Below are 23,842 nucleotides of genomic sequence, written 5' to 3'. Positions count from 1 at the left end.
GTGTTGACTTGGTGATTCAATAATCATTAATTATTATATATTGTTGTGCTGTCTATGTGATGGATACTTCCTTTGTGAGTTATTAACAGAAGACACACTACACACTTCTGGTATTACTCTTCATGAGATGGAGAGGAGGAGTCTGGAATGTAATAAAGGTAAACATTGTGGTTTCCTTTCTGCTTTTACATTTATTAACCCAATAAATACTTTAAGGTTTCCTTTAGGCTTATATATTTTTGAGTTGCTTCATTCTGTGAAGTTCTTCTATTACACCCAAAAGATGTTTGAATGACAATATGAATATCTTGTATCCTTTATGAATGCTACTATACTATGGGTTATAGTCTGTTGATATGCTTTCCTTTCTATGTTATGTTACTTCAGTGAAAGAATTGGAGATACCTAAAACTTCACTTTTAAATGGATAATAGCAACATAAAAAGACTGAGGGCGCGTTCACGCATTCCGCTATCGTCGTGTTCATAACGCGACGCTAGCGGAATGTGTGAACGCGCCCTGACAGATTAAAGACTATAACATGAAAAATACATATGCAGCGTGCAGTACGAAGGTATGTACAGCATGGGGCACCAGCTAGGTGCATGTGATTCCTGCGCTCCTAGACCTAGGTTTCGTGTACCTCTTATGTTGAGCCATACCCCAACTTTGATTACTGAGATATGTTACTGCTGATAATATGTATGCAATACCTGATGTACTGTGAAATACCATGTATAGCCTTTAGTAAATGTTTAGTAAATTGTGTAAATGTTTTTTTGGTGCACTTTGTTCATGCTGCAGAACTGTGGCTCATGTCAGACAGAACTGTTGTGCATGGTCCGATTAAGCACTAACAAGTCTCTTTTGGTGCACTTTTTTCCTTGTCGGGCACAGTGCTGCCACGACATAAAACTAGCGAAGACACTTTATAAATAAATGTGCAAACAGTCTGCATGTTCTTTCTAGAACAAAGTCAGACAGAAAACAGGTACAAACACTTTAATAAATGTGGGCCAGTATCCTGTGTTCAAATGGAAAACTGGCAGATTTTTTTCCCTTTGCTGCGCCTCTTGCGCCGTATTTATGAAGTCTCAGTGTCACAATTTGGGTAGTTTTCTGACACTCACGGCTTGTTCTTTTTTTGGGGGGGCAAAATTGTGGCACGGCTTCTATTTTTCCGAACTTTTTTGTGGTGCAGTTCCTGATGCACAATTTTACTAGCTAAAAGCTGGTCTCCAGATGTCTATTTCACCTTCTTGAATGTGGAGTCAGTTCTTAACCTTTTGGTTCATGAGCCAAATCATTAATCCCATTAAATTGCGCAACAAAATTACATCCCCCTGAAAAATATAGCAGTAGTTATCATTTGGCACTCCACCTTGGGGAAGGATAGTGCACACATTGAAGTTATAACCTATAGTAGTGAGAGGAAACCCAAGAGTGGGGCATTTAGGATGGCACATTAGGATGGTTAACCATGAGTTTACCACATACAATAAAGTCAGATTTTACCCTCAGGCACAGCAGCTTTAAGCTACATCTCTGCATTTAACTATATAAATGGGATGAAATTGCCCTCTGTCTTGAGATGCTAGGAGAACAAATGCCCAATGTGAAAAATGTATGGACAATGGATAAAATATTGCACAGAGACCAGCGAGTGCAGAAATCACAATGAATAACTGTGAATTGTGAACTACTTACTGTTTCTAAGGATTCCCCAGATTTATTTCTATAACAAAGCCTGTGTTAATTAGCATCGGTCTATGTACCAGGAACTGTGCCTTCTTTATTAGACTATTTGTAACTTTCACAATATGTGCCTCTTGTAAAAGCTACTAATCCTATTACCTCTTGTAAGATGGTTTGTAACTAACATATTTGCTGAATTAATATACAGAAAACAACTGATTTTGTACATCTGAATTCCAGGCCTCATTTATTAAGCCATTCTGTAGAGCCCCAAAATGATATAACACATAGGGACTCTAATCGGAAATGTTAGTCATCTAGTAAAATGTTAGTCAAGTAAGAACAGAAACCAAAAGATGAATAAAATTAATTCTACTCAAAGTTATTGTGTAAAGACAGCTGAAGGCTGGGATTAGGGGCCAAATAAATATTATCTCTAAAGTGGTTAGAATGATATCATTAGTCCAGTTCACACTAAGTCTACTTTACTAATCTAAAAATCATCACCTTTTGGAAACCATCATTCAGAGTCATCCTGTCACACTGAATATCTATTATTTATTTACAGAACTTAAATAGACTCAATAAAACAATGGCTTCCAACGACTTCAATCAATAACAGACATTTTTCTTACACCTAGTGTAAATGTGTTTTTGAGCACAAAATAATCAGCATAGGTTGTCATCTGATCCTCATAGCCTTTTTTACTGCTTACCTTTTTTGTTTTTTGCCCCCTAAAAAATACTTTAACTATAAAAATACAAAATACATATATAGAAATGTTAGTACGGATTCTTATCATAATCGGCACTATGAGGAAATCTTTTTGCTTAGTTGTGCATTGACATCTCTGACATTTAACTGATTTCCTGGCTGAATACTGATGCTTTATTGTTTATATGCCATTCACTGTAAAAAAAAAAAATGGAGCAAATGGAGCATTTACACGTTTGCAGACCAATAGAAGTCAATGGGTTCATACAAAAAGAAAAGGTTGGGATATAAAGAACATCCAAAAGTGCTCCATTTTTCTCAGATGCTTGGGCGCTGGGGATTTTGCTAACAAATTTTGAAAACCATTTGCATATGCTAAAATAACGTATAACTGGATGCCTTACATACATGAAAAAAAGCAAGTCTCACACATAAACTACTAAAATGGATGCTCAATGGACCTGCCTGTGTGAATGAGCCCTAAGGTTGAATTAACATCTGCACTCAGGGCATATTGTCATTCCCTTCTATTATTTATAACAAAAAATAGTGCTGCAGCCCACATTTTTGAATTACAAACAATAGGAGCAAGGCAAAATGGAACCATCTGTGGAACACATATTGAATGGATGACTTTGGATAATGTGCAAAGTGTACAAGAAACATGTAGCTTTGATGTGAACCAAGCCTTAAGTGGAGTGAGATTGTGACATTTTTGGTGACTTCTTTAAAGGGAACCTACCACCACGAATCTACCTATAAAGGTAGATCGGGTGGTAGGTGGATCAATAGGACGTGAGGATAGCCCTTTTAAGGGCTAATCCTCACATCCCCGCACTGTTTTGTGAACTTATATTATAGCTTTATGCTAATTATGTTATGCGGCTACTGGGGCGTGGAGTAGCCGCAGCTGTGGCTACACGGCGCGGCTACTCCACGCCCCAGTAGCCACTTTACCCCTCCTACCCACAATCTTTGGCGCACAGCTCCTTGCAGCTGCGCGGCCTCATCCGACGAACCTGCCGTCTGCGCATGCGCAGAACAGCAGGCCCGCGCCTGTTTCGGAGCAGTGACCGCACATGCGCGGGCCTGCTGCAAGGAGCTGGGCGCCGAAGATTGTGGGTAGGAGGGGTAAAATGGTTACTGGGGCGTGGAGTAGCCGCGCCGTGTAGCCACAGCTGCGGCTACTCTACGGCCCAGTAGCCGCATAACAAAATTAGCATAAAGCTATAATATAAGTTCACAAAACAGTGCGGGGACATGAGGATTAGCCCTTAAAAGGGCTATCCTCACGTCCTATTGATCCACCTACCACCCGATCTACCTTTATAGGTAGATTCGTGGTGGTAGGTTCCCTTTAACAGGTTGCTTATGTTAATTTGTTGTGAGGCTAACCACGCTCACTCACCGATACACTTTCAAGAATTGAGTGAGCAGCTTCAAATGAAAAAAATAGAGTTTGTTTGCACAATACAGCCAAAAAAATCTCATTGTCCTATTTTGATACACATACACTTTGGGGATCTATTTTAAAAAGAAATTGTAATAATCTCAGTTGTACATGAATATTAAAAGTTTCTCATTTAGTTCCTCTTTTCTGTTTTATGAGCTGGAGGTTGAAGCATGCAGTACACACCCCTAAGCTCATTCACCAGTCATCAATGCTATTTGGCAAAAAGTATTCAAATGAACAAGTCATAACATGGAGTGCTTGGCAATTTGCACAGATCTATTGTATTACTATATTTGTTATTGTGTGGCTCCCTGCACCTGTTCCTCACTTGCTTGGTATACTCGCTTATTGATAGCACAGATTCAGTGTCAATGGTACAGAACATCAAGAATACTAGTGGTGTATGCTGATGACGCTTATATACTAAATGTCAATGTATACATAGCTAGAACTTAATTTCTAGTAATACAATATACCTATATTGACTTACCTGAAAAGCAGAGTTAGTGTGACCAATAGATTCATCTGGGATTTTTTCACTAAGCTCCATGTCACATCAGCAAGAATTTGTAAATGTTCCAGGCATACAAGTGATTCCTGAATACACAAGTGCAGAGGTTTACCTGCCTGCAGTCACTCCCCGCTTGTATTTTGTTTCCTTGCTCCACCCTTTAAGAAAGATACTTATTCATTCTTAATAGATTGCTAAAGACTGTAGATTGCTCATTTCCATATAAAGATGTGAACTGCTTCAACTTCATGTGTCTATGCTTTATTTACCCAGAGGTGACAATAGTCTAATTCTTACACAATGTGCTCTCATCACACATAGCAAAAGTTAGTTAACTTTGTTAATGACACAGAAACTTACATACGTGAATGAAATCATTTGCAGGCTTTTGCAATCTATTGTGAAATGTGAAACTGTACTTAATATAGGTATAGATTAATCATGTAAAATGGTGAAATGATCATGGGCACCACGTGTAACACTTTGGCAGCAGAATCCCCACCGCACACTTTCTGCCTGACTCAAAGTAAAAATTGTTATTATACATGATCGTGTACATTGTGCATGTAATCTCCTTGCAAATACTGTGATACCATATTTTCATTGGGTTTACTTACCTCTGATCCTTCATGTAACTGTTTCCTGAAAGACTTATACAGATGTTTCCGAGCTTCCCTGTATTTGTTTTTCTCAAAATGAACTTTGAAATTCTGTTTACGCATTTACAATGATGTAACAAGACAAGAAGTAACCCCCTCACTATAGCCTATGAATCATTGTATTTCTATTTAATAATGTAATTTTACTAAATACATTGCTATCCAAAATACATGGAGAAAAAAAAACAGTGACTATTTATCCATGTACCTGCTCTTCGTCGTTTTTTTTAAAGTTCAAATTCTTTCTAAATATATAGTCATTAAATTGAGATGTTTTGTTGAGGCCCATTATCATAGCTATGCATGTCTATTTCCTTACCATGGAGTCACCCTTTAACAACACTTATTAAAAATAGCTTGTTCAACCTCTACAGACAACCAGTATATGTATACAGCTGTAATATGAGTACATGTAGCTTTGGATATTTGAATTGTAAGACCAAAGATGTGCGCTTGCAGCTGTTCATTACTATGTACTTACCCTAATGTACTGGAATTTATGCTTTTATTCTGTTAAATCAATCTGTTATATCACCATTGTCATAATTAAGTGCTTACATTTTTTCCCTACTAGATATTTTATAATCAGCTCTCTTAATTTTTATACTTGAATAATTGTTAAGAAACCACAGCAATGAAAATGCAGGCCATGTAAAGTCACAAAGATAAAGGTGCAGCAAAATACACTGTATAAAGTCACCAATGCTATGCTGATTCAATAATTGTAATCTGCCATCACCAAAAAAACTATGTGACAAACAGCCTCATGTAAGCCGTATACTACCAATTACAATGCCAAGTGGTGTAAAGCATGGAAACACTACTCAGCAGTGAAATGTGTTATATGGGGTGGACGTCATGTTTCTCTATGTGGCAGTCTTATAGAAAGGTCTCATTTTGGTTCCTTATTGCATTGTCAACTGTACCTTTTGGAGTAAGGAAACATGCTAGTTTGACCCAGGCCTCTTAGTTCCAATGGTAAGATATCCAAATGTGTTAGCATGTAAAGATATTTTGGACAATTGTGCACTTCAAACTCTTTTCTGTTTCAGTATGACTTTGCTATTGTGCACAAACCAAGGTCCACAAAGGCAAAGATAACTTAAAAGTCAGTTCCAAAACACAGTGTCTGACCTAAGTCTGACCTAAAATCTTAACACATAGGCAAAATTCCAACAGACACACTATAAATCTTATAGAATGCCCTCCCTGTAGATTAGATAGAGGTAAATGTGAGGAAGAGATGGATAAATAAATGGACAGAGGATTTATACTGCACAGTTTCATATATTTGCAGATGATATTATTATCTGTAAAATAATGGCTGATGAGGTTTAATGTAGATAAATGTAAAGTTATGGAATTGGGCCATGGAAACAAAAGAGTCAATTATTTGGTAAAAGTACAGCTGAAAAAGACTTGTTAATAAGGAAAATAAAATTATGGGATGTATTAAGAGAGGAATAGATTCTCATAATAAGGACACATTTTCACATAATACAAATCGCTGGTCGCACAAGTGACACACAAACTGAAATGGGTGCAAAGAAGAGCAACCATACTTTTAAGTGAATAGGAGGACTAGAATACGATGACACATTACTAAACTTGGAGTTATTCAGCTTAGAAAAAAAGCAACTAAGGGGAGACCTCACTACATTGTAGACATATCTGAATGGGCAGTACAGAGATCTCTCCAAAGATTTTCTTATACCCTAATCTGTGACTAAGACAATCCTCTCCACCTAGAGGAGAGGTGGTGCAACCATTGTCATTGACAGGGATTCTTTACTATAAGAGCAGTGAGACTATGGAGCTCTCTGCCGCAGGAGGTTGTTATGGCGGACTCTATGTACATGTTCAATAGAGGCCTGGGTGACTTTCTGGAGAGCAACAATATCACATATTATGGGAAGAAAACATTTTTAATCTTATAGGTTGGACTTGATGGACCTGTGTCTTTTTATCTCCACAGTCCTTTTTTACTGTCATCAACCAATCAGCAATGAGTCCATTGTTTGGCCTAAAAGTTAATAATAATTTGGTAGCGAGTAGGAAGATATGGGTATAATGTACTTCTGCGCCTGCCCATTCAACATGTTCGGAAATGGCATTAAATGACAGCCATTTGACATGTACAGTTTTACAGGGAAGGTGACAGCCATTTGACATGTACAGTTTTACAGGGAAGGTGGACAACCCACCTTACTGTTAGATATAGCAGGACATTTTATATTTCAAATACAATTTATAAACCCACTTGGGTTGTGCAACATCTTTGAAGTGCATCATACCATGTCAGTGTGATGGTGTCATGTACCATCCTAGAATTTGTATAGAAACATGGATCTGAGGGAGAAATACATTTGAGGAAAGATATTGCTATGATTTGACTGTATAATAGTGCTTTTGCAAAATCTGACTGCAATAAGTAGCCTTGTTGAAAAACATATAAATTCAGTAAAAAAGACTATCTACCCTAAAAAAATTACATTTTCATCAGCAATATGAAATAGGCTCATAAAATCATCTTTACCACTTTGTAACATTTACCTCTGTGGTAAAATAGGACAGAGGCTAAAACACATCAAAACTGGTACAGGCAAAATACTCTTTAATATGATTAAAGGAAACCTACCACCAGGATCAAGGTTCGTAAACTAAGCACACTCACATGCTTGTGTATGCCCCCTCTGCAATTCTTTTAAAATTATACTATTGAGCCTACAGACATACAACAACATGAAAGTGTGCTTGCTTTACTATGTTTGATCTTGTTGGTAGATGTACTTTATAGGGGTTGTCCAGCCACATCAAGTTGTCCACTATTAACAGTATAAGGGATAACTTACTGATTGGTGGGTGACCCAATGGTAAGAGCCCCATGGATCACAAGAACAGGGGTCTGTTGCACCCCCAAATGAACAGAGCAGCTGGTCACACAAGCACCTGTAACTGAGAACAGTACTCCATCAGTGTCATAGACAGTTATTGGAGCAGCACTCCTCATCTCCAATCTGCTGCTCCATTCATTTAGAGTACAATAGAAAACCATTTTCATGATCCATGGGGCTCAGACCACTTGGACCATACCGATCAAAGTTATCCCATGTCCACCAAACTTGCTGTGACTGGACTACCCCTTTAATAAATGATGTCTGCTCTAATGCAATTAATCAGAGAGCTGGCACTCATTCTTTGTTCCAGTCCAGCATATCACTGTTCTTATATACAGAATGAAACTGCACATATATTTGGGTAATAGATAAGAATTCAATGAGTCTGTGTACTGATTTAGCATATTAAGGAGTAGACCTGGATAGCCGTCAGCCCAGACTATTGTGTCTTTGGTTACACAGTGACGTCTGTTTACAGCCAATGCAGCAGTTAAGCAGCCCATTAAAAGTTAGTTTGCAGGATACTTGATGTGTAAATAGAGCAAAGTACTGTGTTCACCACGGGATTTTATTTTATTCTCATAGTCTATAAATCATAAATTAATTATTTTAGAGTCAACAAATAAACAATGTACATGTGTTCAATCATTAACCACTATGACTGGTATGGCTCCAAATGCCAGCACCCTTATGTGAAATTTATACCTGAAGCCTGTGTTGTGCATATAAGTACAGTGCAGTATGTTCTCTTCATAAGGAAATAGTAGAATAGATAAAAATAATCTTTATTTATATAGTGCCATCATATTCTGTTGCGCTTTACAAATCATAGTTAAAGGAAACACTACGGATCTACCTATTAAGGTAGATCCGGTGGTAGGTGCATTTAACGTATGTAAGGATAGCCCTTTTTAGGGCTAATGCTTTACTCCCCTCGATCTTTTCTAATCTTTAATCAGGGTAATATGCAAATTTTCTAAAGAGGGGAGTGGAATATCCAGACCTGAGGCTACACGGAGTTCTGCGCAGCTCCGGCTACTCCACACGCAAGTAGCCACTTTAGACAATTTGCATATTACCCTGATTAAAGATTAGAAAAGATCGAGGGGAGTAAAGTTTTAGCCCTAAAAAGGGCTACCCTCACATACATTAGATCGACCTACCACCGCATGTACCTTAATAGGTAGATCTGTAGTGGTAGGTTTCCTTTAAGTGTTCCTTGGTTCATTCCCTCCAGTGTCCCTCATAAGGTCACAATGCCTATTCAATTATTAAACTTCATCAAAGAGACAATCACAGAAAGCTAAATTCACACAATATTTTTTAAATTAATTATTTACAATTATTTTTTCATTATTTGTTGTAAAATTAAAAAGAACCTTTAATCACAGAAAACTCCTTTAATGGGACTGCAGAATTACAGATTTGTTTGTAGAGAACTAGATAAGAGCTTTAGGAAACATGAACATTGCAAAACAATGAGCAGCCCAAGTCAGAGCAAACATATCGACACAGCTGGGTAAATGAGAAGCTGAACCATTATCAATGAATATCCTTGATTAAGAAACTGGATTTTGTTGAGATTCAAGAAATAAGTCAATAAATCCTGTGTGGTTAGGGTCAGATCAGGATGCAGAGAAGGATTCTGAGATGTTTGTTACGGCTCATTTGTTTATGCTGTGTTTAGTATCCGAATGCACATGGATACTCTGACGTTTTTTGTTTTTGAAGAAGAAGAAGCTATTTTTTTAATGGGAGTGTACATAGTTAATATTATACAAATCAAATCTTGGAACTTGGTTAAAGGCCAAAGCAATGCACTTCCTTATGTATTTTACCCTTGTGGTTATTATTGTATTGCTCTTTACATATTATTGCTGGAGAATGTCCAATTCAATGTGGTCTTTATTTGAAAATTAAAAGTAAGAAAATGTTGGAATTGGTAGAGGCAGGTGGAAGGATATCATTTTGAGCTACAAAGCTTTAGTATTTGAGAAGATCTAGGGTTGCTTCACACACAGGACTGTGACCTACAGAAAAAACAAGAAAAACATAATAGCCAGTTGTTTTAAAGCTGCCTGCACATGTATGTATGTGTTTGTGTCAGTTTTGTGTTGTTGCTGCACTGTGTCTGCTGCAACCCTAAACTCTGCACCTCAAGGGGCATCCAGTGCCGATTAGCAGCGGCCACCATATTTCTGTCCAACATACTGTAATTGTGGTGCAGGCCCAGCGTGCAGCGTGATTGGCGCGTGCACCAGTCTTTAATAATCTGGTGCAAAAATTGAAAGTTGATTTTCCAGAAATGTAGAACTGAAAAATTTGGAAAGTGACGTGCGAGGAATGTAGATCTAAAAAAATTAGGAGGTGACATTCCGGGAATGCCTAACTGAAAAATTGGAAAGTGATATGTGGAACTTATTCGACACTGGCAAAATCAGGTTGCATGGGATCCATGTTCATGTTAATAAATGTTAGGATGTGCACATTGCTTGTAGAGAGGCGGATCGTCTTGTCGGCAATGCTGCACACACCCTCATTCTAAGCGCCTGCACAGCCGTATCTAGGGCCGTTACTAGGGGAAGTTAGCCCAATTTACTGTATATTATGGCAATATAGGTCATTTAAAAAAAAAAAAAAAACAATGAATCCAAGAAATTTTTTTGGGGGGTTAGGGATTGAATTAGCTGTAGTAGGTGAGGTGGGACTTCCCCTTTAAAATAGAATCCTTCTATAAAATGACAGCAAGTAGAGATCCAGAAAACCTTGAGGAATTGAAACAGAAAGTACATTGGAAAATTGTATTATTTTTCATTATACAAACAATAACATTACTTTGCGGAAGTGGGAATACCCCATTAAATTTTTGACAGATTATCCTCAAACTGACCTCAACAGTGTTCCAATTAGTGGTTGTGCTGTCTAATAATAGTGACTTAAAGGTAGTCTTCCAGTTCCGAAATCTCCTCAGATATTTTCAATTTTTTACACTTTCTCTGTGAAATAAGAAAGGGGGCCTGTACATACAATGTTTTGTTTCTTTTCTTTCTTTATGGCAGAAATGTAATCTATTGTGCTGGGTGCCTATAATCAACAAAGAAACAACAAAACTGGAGCACCAGCAGTCCATAGCTCCATAGTGCATGAGAAACTATCATAAAGATAAAAACTGAATTTTAACTAAATTAAGGCAATCTGGAAAGGTATGTCTGGTAAACTGATCAAGTGTCCTACACAATATTGTTTTTATTTGAATGGTGTTTTGGTAGACTCCTAGCAGTGGAATAACTTTAGCTTTTGCTCACAATTGTGCCTAGAACCCTAATCTGCAAATTGTGTCTACAGTTCCTCCTAACCATTCATGCTATGGTGAAGGCTTTCCCCAGAGGAGTGCAGGCTGTCCTTTTACCATCACTGTGTGGGCTGAAATCACCATTTGTGTTTGCGTCTCTAATAAGCCCTGCCAATTGATTGTCTGGCAGATTGTATTGATTGAGATGGCAGGGCTTCTTACTTCTGCATGTGCCACTCTACAGGACATAGGACACATGACATTCTACCACCTGTGCTGTTATTCAAAACCCTAGACAAGAGGAGCCATTGACATAAATTCAGTGGATTATTAGCAAGGCATTGTACATAGGAGAACACTATATAATTATGAAGGCACTGTATATAATAGAATTAAATTAAAGAGGCATTATATATAATGGGTCAATAAAAAAAAAATATGCATAAAATATGATATATTTAATTAAGGTTGTCACTATATATAAGATAACTGAATCACAAGATGGGACCAGGTCTTCCATGTCCTGATTCTTCATTTGCAGCCTAAGACTAGGGGTTTTCAATTTACCGGTGATTTGCAACCCTATGTACCAATATATATATGAATGTGCTCAGCTCTTTCTACTCTGTAATAGGCTGTCTTCATTTCTGACTACCGAATATACTTGAGTATAATGTGCTGAAACTAACTATATACACTATATACTACTCAAACTATATACTAGAGGGCACTGGCTGGCTATATACTAGGGGGCACTGGCTGGCTATATACTAGGAACAGAAGGCAGGCTATATACTTTTGGCATGGGCTAGCACCAATGCATTTCCCTCCCTTGGCTTATACTCAAGTCAATAGGTTTTCCCAGGTTTGGCTTATACTCATATATACATATCTGAATTTGGCAAAGTTGAATTTGGACAATCTACATGACCTTTGAGCAGATGAGACCTGGGTCATGCAACAGGACAAGGTACTAAAACACACCATAAAATCTGTAATAGAATAGCTGAAAGAGAATAGAATAAAGTTGGTGCAATGGTATAGTCACAATATAGGTCTTAATTCATGTGCTATGACTAGATCTGAATAGAGCTGTGCATAAATGAATGCCCACAAACCTCAAATGAAATGTTGAAAAGAAGAGTTTTGAATTTCCTCCAGGACAATGTGAGAGACTTAAAAAGTAATGCAGACAATAAATGTCAAGCTATTACTGCTACAGGTGTTTGTACAAGCTATTGAGTGACTTGTTCAAAAGTTTTGAAAAGTTTAGATGAAACTTTGTAATATATCTTAGAGGAAAATGCATCTATCCACTTCTATAATCCTTCTCTTCTTCCTTCAATGAAGACAGACTACAGATTTTAGAAAGTATGAAAAGGAGGATGGGATAGGGAGCCAAGCTGAAAAGACATGGACATGCTGCATCAGAAACCAATAAGTGTTTAGCCTGTGAAACGGATTCTAGAGGCCCACCATAAATTTACAGAACCATAACCACGCTTACTACCTGGTTGCATATTTGCGGGCAGATTTTGATCATCATAGACGCCTATGGTGTCCGATCATGGTGTGCTGAGCACACATTGGGGCACATTTACTTACCCATCCCTGGCACGTTCCCAATGTGCATTGTCCTACCGGAATGCACTGTGCCACCATTCACTAACATTGTGTGTCCGATATCCTGCATGTGTTGCTTCCCTGCTCAGGTCCACCGGAGTTCACATTCTTCTTCCTGGTGCATGTAAGTGCTTGTTCTTGTGACACACTTTAAATGTTAAATCCCATGCTAAAATCCGATCGAGTGCGATATAATCCCCTTCTAAATACCTGTCCCAGCGGCGCAAATCCCGAAAGCGTTGGGAAGTCCGACGGAAATGCGATCCACAGACCCTTAGTAAATAAGCCCCATTGTCTTTTATAGCCACTCCCAGGGGGCAAGTGCCTAGGCACAGAGCACATGGCATTGAAAGGTACTATATATCTTTTTTTCTAAAACCAATTTTTTTATACAAAAACTCTTTGGCAGTGTATGTACTATGCTCTGTGGGGACTGGGGGGGGGGGTTGGTTGTGTGCTAAAAAAGAGAGGTTCTCTTTAAGAGCTTGTTTGAAACTTTGGAGGTCGGTTATTAGTCTCATAGTCTGGGGAAGCTCATTCCAGAGAATTGGTGCAGCTTGAGAGATGTCCTGTAGAAGTCCTGTATCATAGTACCGTGCAGTGTCTAGATTGTATCCTGTCTATACACAAAGAAAGAGAAACATTACTGTGCTTTGCCTGGGAAGTAATCAGTAGAAGAACTCCTATCAAAGTTGTAATGCATCAAGAAAAGGAGAGAATGCACAATTTTTATGAAAAATCACAAAATCTTTATTTTGCAAACATAATCTTTATGTATTTCATACAATACAATTGGTACAATATAGACAAGAAAGGATGTAGCTGCCACAAAATTCATCAAAATAGCTTTCCCCATTTTTAATTGCTGCGGCGTGGTACCACCAAGTTGTTCCACAGGTGCAACTTTGTCCGGGGTGGTGGCCAAGGACAGAATAGTAAGGCAAACTTGTGGTCAGGGACATGCAAGAGGTTGAGACAGACAGCACAAGGATGGAATCGGGGAGCAGTAGCAGTAGCAGTAGGTCAGGACAGGCAGCACGGGATCAGAGTCAATACCATAACCGAGGGCACAATGGGAATTCAGAATACAAGAAAAGGGCGTAGACAAGTGTGTTGCAAAGAGAAACAGGTTCTTTGGATTTCGTGTTATAGAACAAGAAAAATTACACAATCAACAATATTTAAAAGGTTTATTGCAATACAAAAGTACATAAAGAGTTAAATAAAATGTAATACTCACAACACTGTCAACTTTCATTGATGAGCTCCGGCACACAAATCTTCACGGGCTTATCAACTTACAACACTGTCCAGCATCATTGATGACCTTCCGGCATGTAGGGATCTTCACGGACTATCACCAAGCAGTAGAATGACGGGAATTGACAGGTAACATCAAGTTTGTTCTCCAGGCGTCCCACAGAGATACAAACTGCAACAGTATATAGCTAGCTTTCAAATCTATTCTGTAAGTCTGCCGCTAGGTGATAGTCCAGAGTTTTTATACCCTATGTCTGCGTCACCAAACTATGTGGTAAAACATGTGTATGCACATGTGTTTCCCGTCATTCTCTCAATGGTATAGTTTCCCATGGAAGTGGCCAATTTCCACCGGAAAGCATCCCAGGAGTTGGACGCATACAGGAAATAGGTGATATATATAACAGTGTCAAATGAGGACAAGCTATGTTGCAACTTGGGTTATTCATAGTTGAAATAAGGTTACATGAACTGTCTTTTATAGAGAAGACATGTTGTATCTTCGACTCCATTTTGGTTTTCCATTACATTCCATCCTAGACAGGTCAGGTCACCTTATATGCACCATAAGCTACCTTTATATGCTGGCGCTTAGTGGGTTTGAACATAGCACATAAGGATGGAATGCATTGGAGACAACAGCAACTTATAATTAAGAGAGCTATTATGCAAATTATAATTCCGACAATTTGTCGGAGATATCCAAAATCTGGTAGGAAGGCTAATAGCCAATCCCACCACCCTTGATTTACATCTTGTTTTATATGGGTAATCATTTCATGCAGTTGCTGTAATTTACCATGAACATCTTCTGAATGATCAGATAAATTAAAGCAACACAGTCCTGCAAAACTTTCACATCCGTGACCGTGTTTGAGTAACAGGTAATCTATAGCGGCTCTATTTTGTAATATAGCCTTCTTATATGAATGTAAATCTAGCAAAACATCCTCTATAATAGCACTAGTGATATTTATATTTCTTATCATAAAGCAAGCCATGTGTGCTAGTGTTCTTTGATTATTTACAGCTAAGCCGGGCACTCCTCCTAGTGATACAGCCAGACTTATATATTCTGCTGCTGACAGGAGGGTTACATCATAATAACAGTCTTCGGGCAGTTGTATAGTGTCTCTCTTTCTCAGAACATGCTCAGGTGATATACGTAAAGCATGCTCAGGTGGTGGAGGGACCATAGTTAAAGTTAACCGGGATAATGCACATAGACCTCCAGTCACATTGGCAGGTAAATAAGTGTAACTGTTATTGCTACAAGCTAAAACCCAACCTGGGGGCAGGGGTACATGTGAGTCTAATGATGGGACAATCATTGTTCTGTTACACTGCATTCGCCGTTCGGCTCTTAGAAGGTGACAATCCTTGTTAGTTCTATCACAAATTTTTGGCAAACGTTTCTGTACCACTGCCTTTGGTGGGGTGTGTGCATTTGTGGATTCATTTTGATCAGTGCTTTGTCCCTGCTCATCAGTGTGTTCTGGTGTTTGTTCTGGGGGTTGTGCAGGGGTGTGCTGAAAAAATTTATTACGAGCTGGAATGTGTGTTTTGTCACATGTAAATTCAAAGCATAATTCTGCATCAGTTATAGCCCCAGTTGATATTTTGATCATATTTTCTTCTAAGTCACTATAAGTGGGGCAGTTCAAACAAGCATAATAAGGACTTATCCAGTCCGCATGCATAAGTAAATCATTGTCCGTTAATTCTGTATCATTTAACTGTATGCGTAACAGTTGAGTCCATACTGCAACAGGAGTTGGTACAGCGACCAAACAAGTTTCCAGGACATTGCTGGTATATACATTTTTTAGGCAAAAGTCTGTCATATTCAGTACTCGATCTAGGTACAGCCACATGTTCTCCTTCGTTCTCCATAGATCTCTCCCCCACTCTCTTGCTCCTCGACTTAGGTTGTTCTCGGACCAGCTGGGGGCTTGATAGGGCTCGCAATAAGTCCATAATAGCACCAGCACAAGACATCCGCTGAGGATTAGTGGGATCCAAACCTGATAGGAGATAGAAATTACTCACGTAAGTACACTTCATTGGCTGGGGTGTACTGATACTGAGTTGCACCAGGTGCCATAGTAACCAGCACATTATCAGTGCCTTTTGCAATTACTTCAGCCGGTATGGGAGGACCTTGGCGCTGTTTTACCCAAACTTTTGCTCCATCTGAGTGTCCAAAACCTCAGGACCTTATACAATCAGGAGTGTAGGAGCCTCTCCCTTTAGCTAGGGTGATTTTTGGTATGACAAGACTAGCAATTGTGCTATCTTCTCTCCCTCCTAAATTCTCAATGCTTCTATCTCAGTGTTATATAAAATCACACTAATTTCACCTCAGTAATCAACATCCATTACCTCATGACTTACCTGTACACCACGTAAACTCAAGCTGGATTGTCCCAGGATTTTATCTTGAGTTCCCCCTGGGATTCTGTATTACTTCACATGGATTGTTTTTGTAGCTCTAGGGATTTCAACAAGTTTCATGTTTAATTTTCCTATCACAACTGGATTAACTTTCACAAATTTTACTTCAAAAGCAAACTTCCTGTCATGTAGTTGCATTCCAAATGTCTATATCTATAATACATTCAGGGACTGGGACTAGAACAATTAACAATACTACAATAAAACATTATACTATTTGACAGGAAGATTCCCTATTTTAAGCCAGATTTTTCTTCAAATGCATATGACTTTCTGATACCAAGCACTGTGATGCCCAGAGAATTTCATAAATAAGTGTAGCCTCTGCCCAATATCTACTTATGCAAATACATTTCAATCATTGTTGTGTCTTTAATCAATTAGCAAATTTACATGGGGTCAGGCATTCTACACCGTGGGCTTGGCTACTCTGTTAGTCATATAACTCCTGGGAAGAATTTTCCCAAAACAACCCCCCTTTCTCCTGAGCCTTGTAATCGGATAACAGTGCCTTCACTTCTTTAAACAAGTTAGTGGCTGGGACATGATCTTTTCTGATAATTGGTTTGGCAATTAACTGCGGAGAGTCTATGATTGTATCAGAGGGATCTTCCCAATCATCATTCCCCTTTGAATCACCTGAGTTGTCCTGATCCATAGAAAAGAACACTGAGGCATCAAGTTGGGAAGAGTTACAATCAATCCAGGCACAAGAAACTGCCAAAGTCACCCTGTGCTTTTTTATCTTCCCTCGCCGCTTTCTGTATTTATATCGGGCCGCCCTTACAAATGCCTCTTCTGCCACATTTTTATACAGAAACACTTTGTCAGCCAACATCTGCTGCTGATATCTATGCATAGTTTCCTGAGACTGTAGAGTTAACAGCGGCTGTTCTAATTCACTGACAAGATTCTGTAAAAGCATTTTCTCCTCATTCTGCTGCCCGCATTCTGTGAGCAGAAACCACCTCCTCCTGCACACATCGCCTTCACTGATCTGCACTTTTTCTAAACACTGTACAACATCTACCGGGCTACAATTAGTTAACTGTTCCTTCCAGTTTTCACTTAATCCAGTAGTTTCAGCAGTTAAAATTGAGTAAGGAGCCTGCTCCCAACCTGAAATACACTTAAACATTTTACTCATGATCATTTTTCTTAATTCTATAAATGGAAATCCTGCCGACTACGCCAAAAATGTGTTGCAAAGAGAAACAGGTTCTTTGGATTTTGTGTTATAGAACAAGAAACATTACACAATCAACAATATTTAAAAGGTTTATTGCAATACAAAAGTACATAAAGAGTTAAATAAAATGTAATACTCACAACACTGTCAACTTTCATTGATGAGCTCCGGCACACAAATCTTCACGGGCTTATCAACTTACAACACTGTCCAGCATCATTGATGACCTTCCGGCATGTAGGGATCTTCACGGACTATCACCAAGCAGTAGAATGACGGGTATTGACAGGTAACATCAAGTTTGTTCTCCAGGTGTCCCACAGAGATACAAACTGCAACAGTATATAGCTAGCTTTCAAATCTATTCTGTAAGTCTGCCGCTAGGTGATAGTCCAGAGTTTTTATACCCTATGTCTGCGTCACCAAACTATGTGGTAAAACATGTGTATGCACATGTGTTTCCCGTCATTCTCTCAATGGTATAGTTTCCCATGGAAGTGGCCAATTTCCACCGGAAAGCATCCCAGGAGTTGGACGCATACAGGAAATAGGTGATATATATAACAGTGTCAAATGAGGACAAGCTATGTTGCAACTTGGGTTCATTCATAGTTGAAATAAGGTTACATGAACTGTCTTTTATAGAGAAGACATGTTGTATCTTCGACTCCATTTTGGTTTTCCATTACAACAAGCTTTCTGAAGGGATGTATGGCACAAAGATCTTGCAGGGGACACAGGAAAGGGCTGGAATTTAAGCAGAACAGGTAGCCGGTAAGCGCAAATTATCGGCGTGTCCACTCTTTAAATCTCAGGAACCGGCACTGGATTTTGCAAGAATACATATCACTATTTGGTTTAGTTTATCTTCTCTATCTTGACACTGATAAGCAATATGATTCCAAAGAAAGAAATCTTGTGCAACAGTATTAGTCATTTCATTTCATTATTGCATGAATAAAATAAAGTATCTAGCATAAACAGTTCCAAGTATTTTCTAGTCAGAGGATACGGTCTGTAAAAGTGTGGTTTGCCATAGAGCAGTTTAAAAGGGTTTGATATTATATGGGACATTATATTTATATCTAATTTGATGTGAAATGTTAAAATTATCTCATTTGTATTACAGGGGTCCCCTATTTAAAAACAGACAAGATTTGGGTTCCTAGAGCACGGGGCTGACTTTTCATTGCGGTACAAGCTGTTTTCCACAGATAACTTGCACCTAAATTGAAGGGGAGCTGATGTGCTGGGGGAGAAGGCCCCATCAGGGGTGGAGAAGTATTTAAACTAGGATCGGGGGAGGAGGAAAAGGAAGATCCACAAGTGACAAAACAATAGTGTGAATATATGTGCCAGTAAAATTACAATAAATCAGATAAATAACTGTGGAAAATTAAAGTATATGTTCACAAACGCCAGAAGTATCGTGGGCAAAATGGGTGAGCTTGAGGCTCTGGTATTAGAGGAACAGTTGAGGTGTTAATATTCAAGGTTTTACACTCTTTCGGAAAGACAGGGCAAATAGGAGGGGAGGTGGTGTATGTCTGTATGTCAGAAGAGACTTAAAAGCGATTGTGAATGAGACAGTGGTCTCAGAAGAGTGTGAGGAGGCTGAAACTTTGTGGGTTGAAATTTAAAGCCAGAAGAGCTTTGAGAAAATAATTTTTGGTGTAATTTATAGACCCGCTAACATCTCTGAGGAAATAGAGGGTCACCTATATAAACAGATGGAGCGGGCTGCAAAGGAGGGGACCGTAGTGATAATGGGAGACTTTCCAAATATAAATTGGGGTCAGGGCTCGTCTTCATCTGTGAAGGGGAGACATTTTATCAACTTTCTGCAGGATAAGTTTATGGTGCAGCTTGTAGAAGATCCCACAAGAGGTGATTCATTGTCAGTCCTTGTGATTTCTAACAATGCAGAGATTGTCCAAAATGTCAGTGTCCGAGAAACCCTTGGGAACCGCGATCATAATATAATTATTTTCCTCTTAAACTGTAAAAAGCAAAAACAGGTGGGAAAATCGAAAACATTGAATTTCAAGAAAGCTCATTTCCAGAAATTCAGGGCTGCACTACAGGATATAGACTGGGATCAGATACTATCACATGATACTAATGTTAAATGGGAGAAATTGAAATCTATCCTGGGTCTTTATACTTCTTATTTTATTCCAATAGGTAACAAGTATAGACTTGCTAGATTACAGTTGAGACCGGGCCCATCATACATTGGCTGCATCGGCTGCATCAACAGCTGACACTTCCTCCCTCCTGCCCTCCCCCACAGCCCAGCCGGCCACTCTCCCTCCTGCCCGCTTACAACGCTGGCCGCTCTTCCCCCAGCTCTCCATGCTCTCCCTCCCCCCCACGGACGACACAGCCGAAAGCCTCCTGGATGCCCGTCCGCCGAAGGGCACGGACTCTGGAGCACCCGCCTGTCCCCCGGTCCTCCGCTTTGTTCGATCCACCGCTCCTCTTGCCAAATGCGGCAGCCAGCCAACAACCAACTATAAGTCTCTCTATGTATGTGCTGTGTGAGTGCATGTGCTGTGTTGTATATATGGTGTGTGTGCCCTGTGAGTGTATGTGCTGTGTGAGTGTATGAATATGCTGTTTGTATGTATGTGCTGTGTGAGTGTTTGTGCATGATGTGTGCGGTTGAGCTGCGAATGTATATGGTGTATGAGCTGTGTATGTGCTGTGTGAGTGTATGTGCTGTGTGAGTGTATATGCTGTTTGTGTATGGTGTTTGCGCCCTGTGAGCGTGTGCGCCCTGTGAGTGCTCACCCCCTCCTCCTGTCCTGTGCACTGACGTGTGCCTGCCGTGCTACAGTACGGCGGGCACATGTTCGTGTGAATTTGCACTAAGGGGAAGGGGGGCACCATGCAGAAGTTCATCATGGGGCCCAGCCTCTTCTAGTTACAGCTACAGTAAAAAGGGCAATTGATTATAAAAGAGGCATTCAAAAATATAAATCTGACTGGTCACCTGAGGTTTTCGATACTTACAAAAACCTTACCAAAATATGTAAGAAGTAAATAAAATCAGCCAAAATACAAAATGAAGATAGCTAAAGATAGCAAAACAAATTACAAGAAATTTTTTAAGTATATCAATGCAAAAAAAAAAAAAAATGGGTCAGAGCAGGTTGGACCCCTTTATTCTGAAAATGGGGCATCGGTGACTGGAGACCAAGAGAAGGCGGAGATACTTAATAGGTTTTTTAGCTCCGTTTATACAATAGAAGAAAGAACTTCTGACATGGGTGGTGCCAATGCGGGTCATGCATCCTGTAATGTACAAGACTGGCTGAATATAGACATGATCCAATCTAAGCTCGATAAAATCAATGTGTACAAGGCTCCTGAACCAGATGGGTTATACCAAACAAGAACTCAGTTCTATTATTGCTGCACCACTGTCTAAAATCTTCAGGGATTCCATTATGTTTGGTGTGGACGCAAGGCAAATGTTGTGCCAATATTTAAAAAAGGCTCTAGCACTTTGCCAGGCAATTACAGGCCTGTAAGCTTAAAGGAAACGCAACATTTCGCAAAATGACGAAAAAGTGGAGTTTTGAACATTTGTTAGAGTTAAATGTTTGGAATAACCGCTACTATGTTTTCATTGTATTTATTTATTTTTTATTTTTTTCATTCCAATTTTTCAGACCACCTAGGGTACCATGCTTCAGTATGACCGTATATGGGGATCTTACTGTTAATTTATGTCCAACAAATATACAACCTCAGGTTTAACAAAGACCCGAGGCTGTCATGAAGACAGATTGTCGCTTCCCAATGACGTCATGGGGAGCGACGATCCAAGCCAGTATGGCAGTGCTGCCGGCAGGTTTTCCAGCGGAGATCGAAGGGTTAACACCCACAATCGGTGCTAGCACCTATCGTGGGTGTTACCTGTTGGTGTTTGCTGCAATATGCCACAAACACCCACCTTGTATGGAGTAGGTTTGGCCCACAAGCCCTCTCCAAACCACCCAGTGGACATATTAATACATCACAAATCAGGAAGGGGTTTAAATTATGCAGGGAATGCTCGCCCACTCTGTGCTGGCTGTGCCATTCCTTGCCCACATGGTGTAGAGGTGGCGTAAATAACAAAAATAATACACATTTCTTGCAATTAGAAGAACACCAGAAACTGGTGTAGAAGCACTGATAAATTCCCCTCCTATTGCACATGCTCACACATATCTGTTCATACAGATTACCTATACACACACACAAACACAGTTACATACCTCTCCAGCTGTAGATTGTCCTGGATAGTGCAGCTTTTTCTGGGACCACAGGACTGCACTCCTCCTTCCTCTGCCTCCCTCAGAGTCCTGACGTCTGCCTCAGTATCTAGATTCACATTAGATATCCAGGTTCTTCTCCATTCTTTGTGCTGCTGCCAGAACCCAGGGCCAGCCTGGTATCGCAGCACACAGCAGGCAGGCACCTCCACAGAAGGCCCCAGCTACAGGCACCTCCACAGAAGGCCCCAACTACAGGCACCTCCACAGAAGGCCCCAGCTACAGGCACCTCCACAGAAGGCCCCAGCTACAGGCACCTCCACAGAAGGCCCCAGCTACAGGCACCTCCACAGAAGGCCCCAGCTACAGGCACCTCCACAGAAGGCCCCAGCTACAGGCACCTCCACAGAAGGCCCCAGCTACAGGCACCTCCACAGAAGGCCCCAGCTACAGGCACCTCCACAGAAGGCCCCAGCTACAGGCACCTCCACAGAAGGCCCCAGCTACAGGCACCTCCACAGAAGGCCCCAGCTACAGGCACCTCCACAGAAGGCCCCAGCTACAGGCACCTCCACAGAAGGCCCCAGCTACAGGCACCTCCACAGAAGGCCCCAGCTACAGGCACCTCCACAGAAGGCCCCAGCTACAGGCACCTCCACAGAAGGCCCCAGCTACAGGCACCTCCACAGAAGGCCCCAGCTACAGGCACCTCCACAGAAGGCCCCAGCTACAGGCACCTCCACAGAAGGCCCCAGCAGCAGAGACCTCCACACAGAAGGCCCCAGCTACAGGCACCTCCACAGAAGGCCCCAGCTACAGGCACCTCCACAGAAGGCCCCAGCTACAGGCACCTCCACAGAAGGCCCCAGCTACAGGCACCTCCACAGAAGGCCCCAGCTACAGGCACCTCCACAGAAGGCCCCAGCTACAGGCACCTCCACAGAAGGCCCCAGCTACAGGCACCTCCACAGAAGGCCCCAGCAGCAGAGACCTCCACACAGAAGGCCCCAGCAGCACAGACCTCCACACAGAAGGCCCCAGCAGCACAGACCTCCACACAGAAGGCCCCAGCAGCACAGACCTCCACACAGAAGGCCCCAGCAGCACAGACCTCCACACAGAAGGCCCCAGCAGCACAGACCTCCACACAGAAGGCCCCAGCAGCACAGACCTCCACACAGAAGGCCCCAGCAGCACAGACCTCCACACAGAAGGCCAGGCCCGGCACTGGTGGGTGGGGCCTCTGATGTCAGTGGAGGAAAGAGCTTCCTCCTTAGAAGCTGCCAGAGTGTGAGACTTACAGCGGCCCCTGGCTGTCACAGTTCACTATAGTAACATCTTCCTGTGCACTGAGCTGCTAACTGTATCAATACAGCGCACAGGAAGATGCTCTTTTGGTAACACACTGACAGCTGCAGGCCCACCCCTCACAGCAGGACCGGTCGTTATGCCACTGGACATAAGTAAATGTCTTTCATTGTTTTTACAGCCACATTTTGGGGACAGAGAAAGTTTGGGCCACTTAATTATATAAAAGGCCATTATGTGATGTAATAATTGTATGTGGCCTTTGGTAATTTGATGGGGTCTAAATGAATCTAATAATCTAATGGGGGCATAAGTGTATTGCACTTATATGCGGGTGTATGTGTAATGTAGCAATTTGGGGGACCTAATAAGGATTTGGGGGGGGGGGGTGTATTAATATTTTGGGGGAAGTATCTCAAAATAATGAATGAATTAAAATGGGACACTATTGGGGAGATCCATGAGTGTTTCCAAGCCAGATTTCTGGCATAGAATTACTGAAATAATTGCTATTTCTTGT

At 40.6% G+C, this 23,842-nt stretch overlaps 1 protein-coding gene and 1 long non-coding RNA gene across 2 annotated transcripts in view; both read right to left on the bottom strand.

The window, feature by feature from the left end:
- Positions 1 to 5,050, bottom strand: part of SLC28A3 (solute carrier family 28 member 3) — an 83,403-nt gene extending 78,353 nt beyond the window's left edge. Inside the window, exons 1-2 of the mRNA XM_072150871.1 lie at positions 4,992 to 5,050; positions 4,354 to 4,460 (exon numbers count right to left, since the gene is read on the bottom strand). Coding sequence (XP_072006972.1) covers positions 4,354 to 4,413 — 60 coding nt within the window. The 5' untranslated portion in view covers positions 4,414 to 4,460; positions 4,992 to 5,050. The remainder of the gene's footprint in view (positions 1 to 4,353; positions 4,461 to 4,991) is intronic.
- A 10,492-nt stretch (positions 5,051 to 15,542) lies between these two features.
- LOC140082404 (uncharacterized) lies at positions 15,543 to 18,118 on the bottom strand. The gene is made up of 3 exons (XR_011849922.1): positions 17,889 to 18,118; positions 16,500 to 16,596; positions 15,543 to 16,129 (listed from the first exon to the last, which is right to left on the bottom strand). It is a non-coding gene; the product is annotated as an uncharacterized lncRNA (long non-coding RNA).
- Between the last annotated feature and the right edge of the window lie 5,724 nt (positions 18,119 to 23,842).

This window comes from Engystomops pustulosus, chromosome 1, assembly GCF_040894005.1.
Source record: "Engystomops pustulosus chromosome 1, aEngPut4.maternal, whole genome shotgun sequence".
NCBI lineage: Eukaryota > Metazoa > Chordata > Amphibia > Anura > Leptodactylidae > Engystomops > Engystomops pustulosus.
This window is presented reverse-complemented; position numbering and strand designations above follow the sequence as displayed.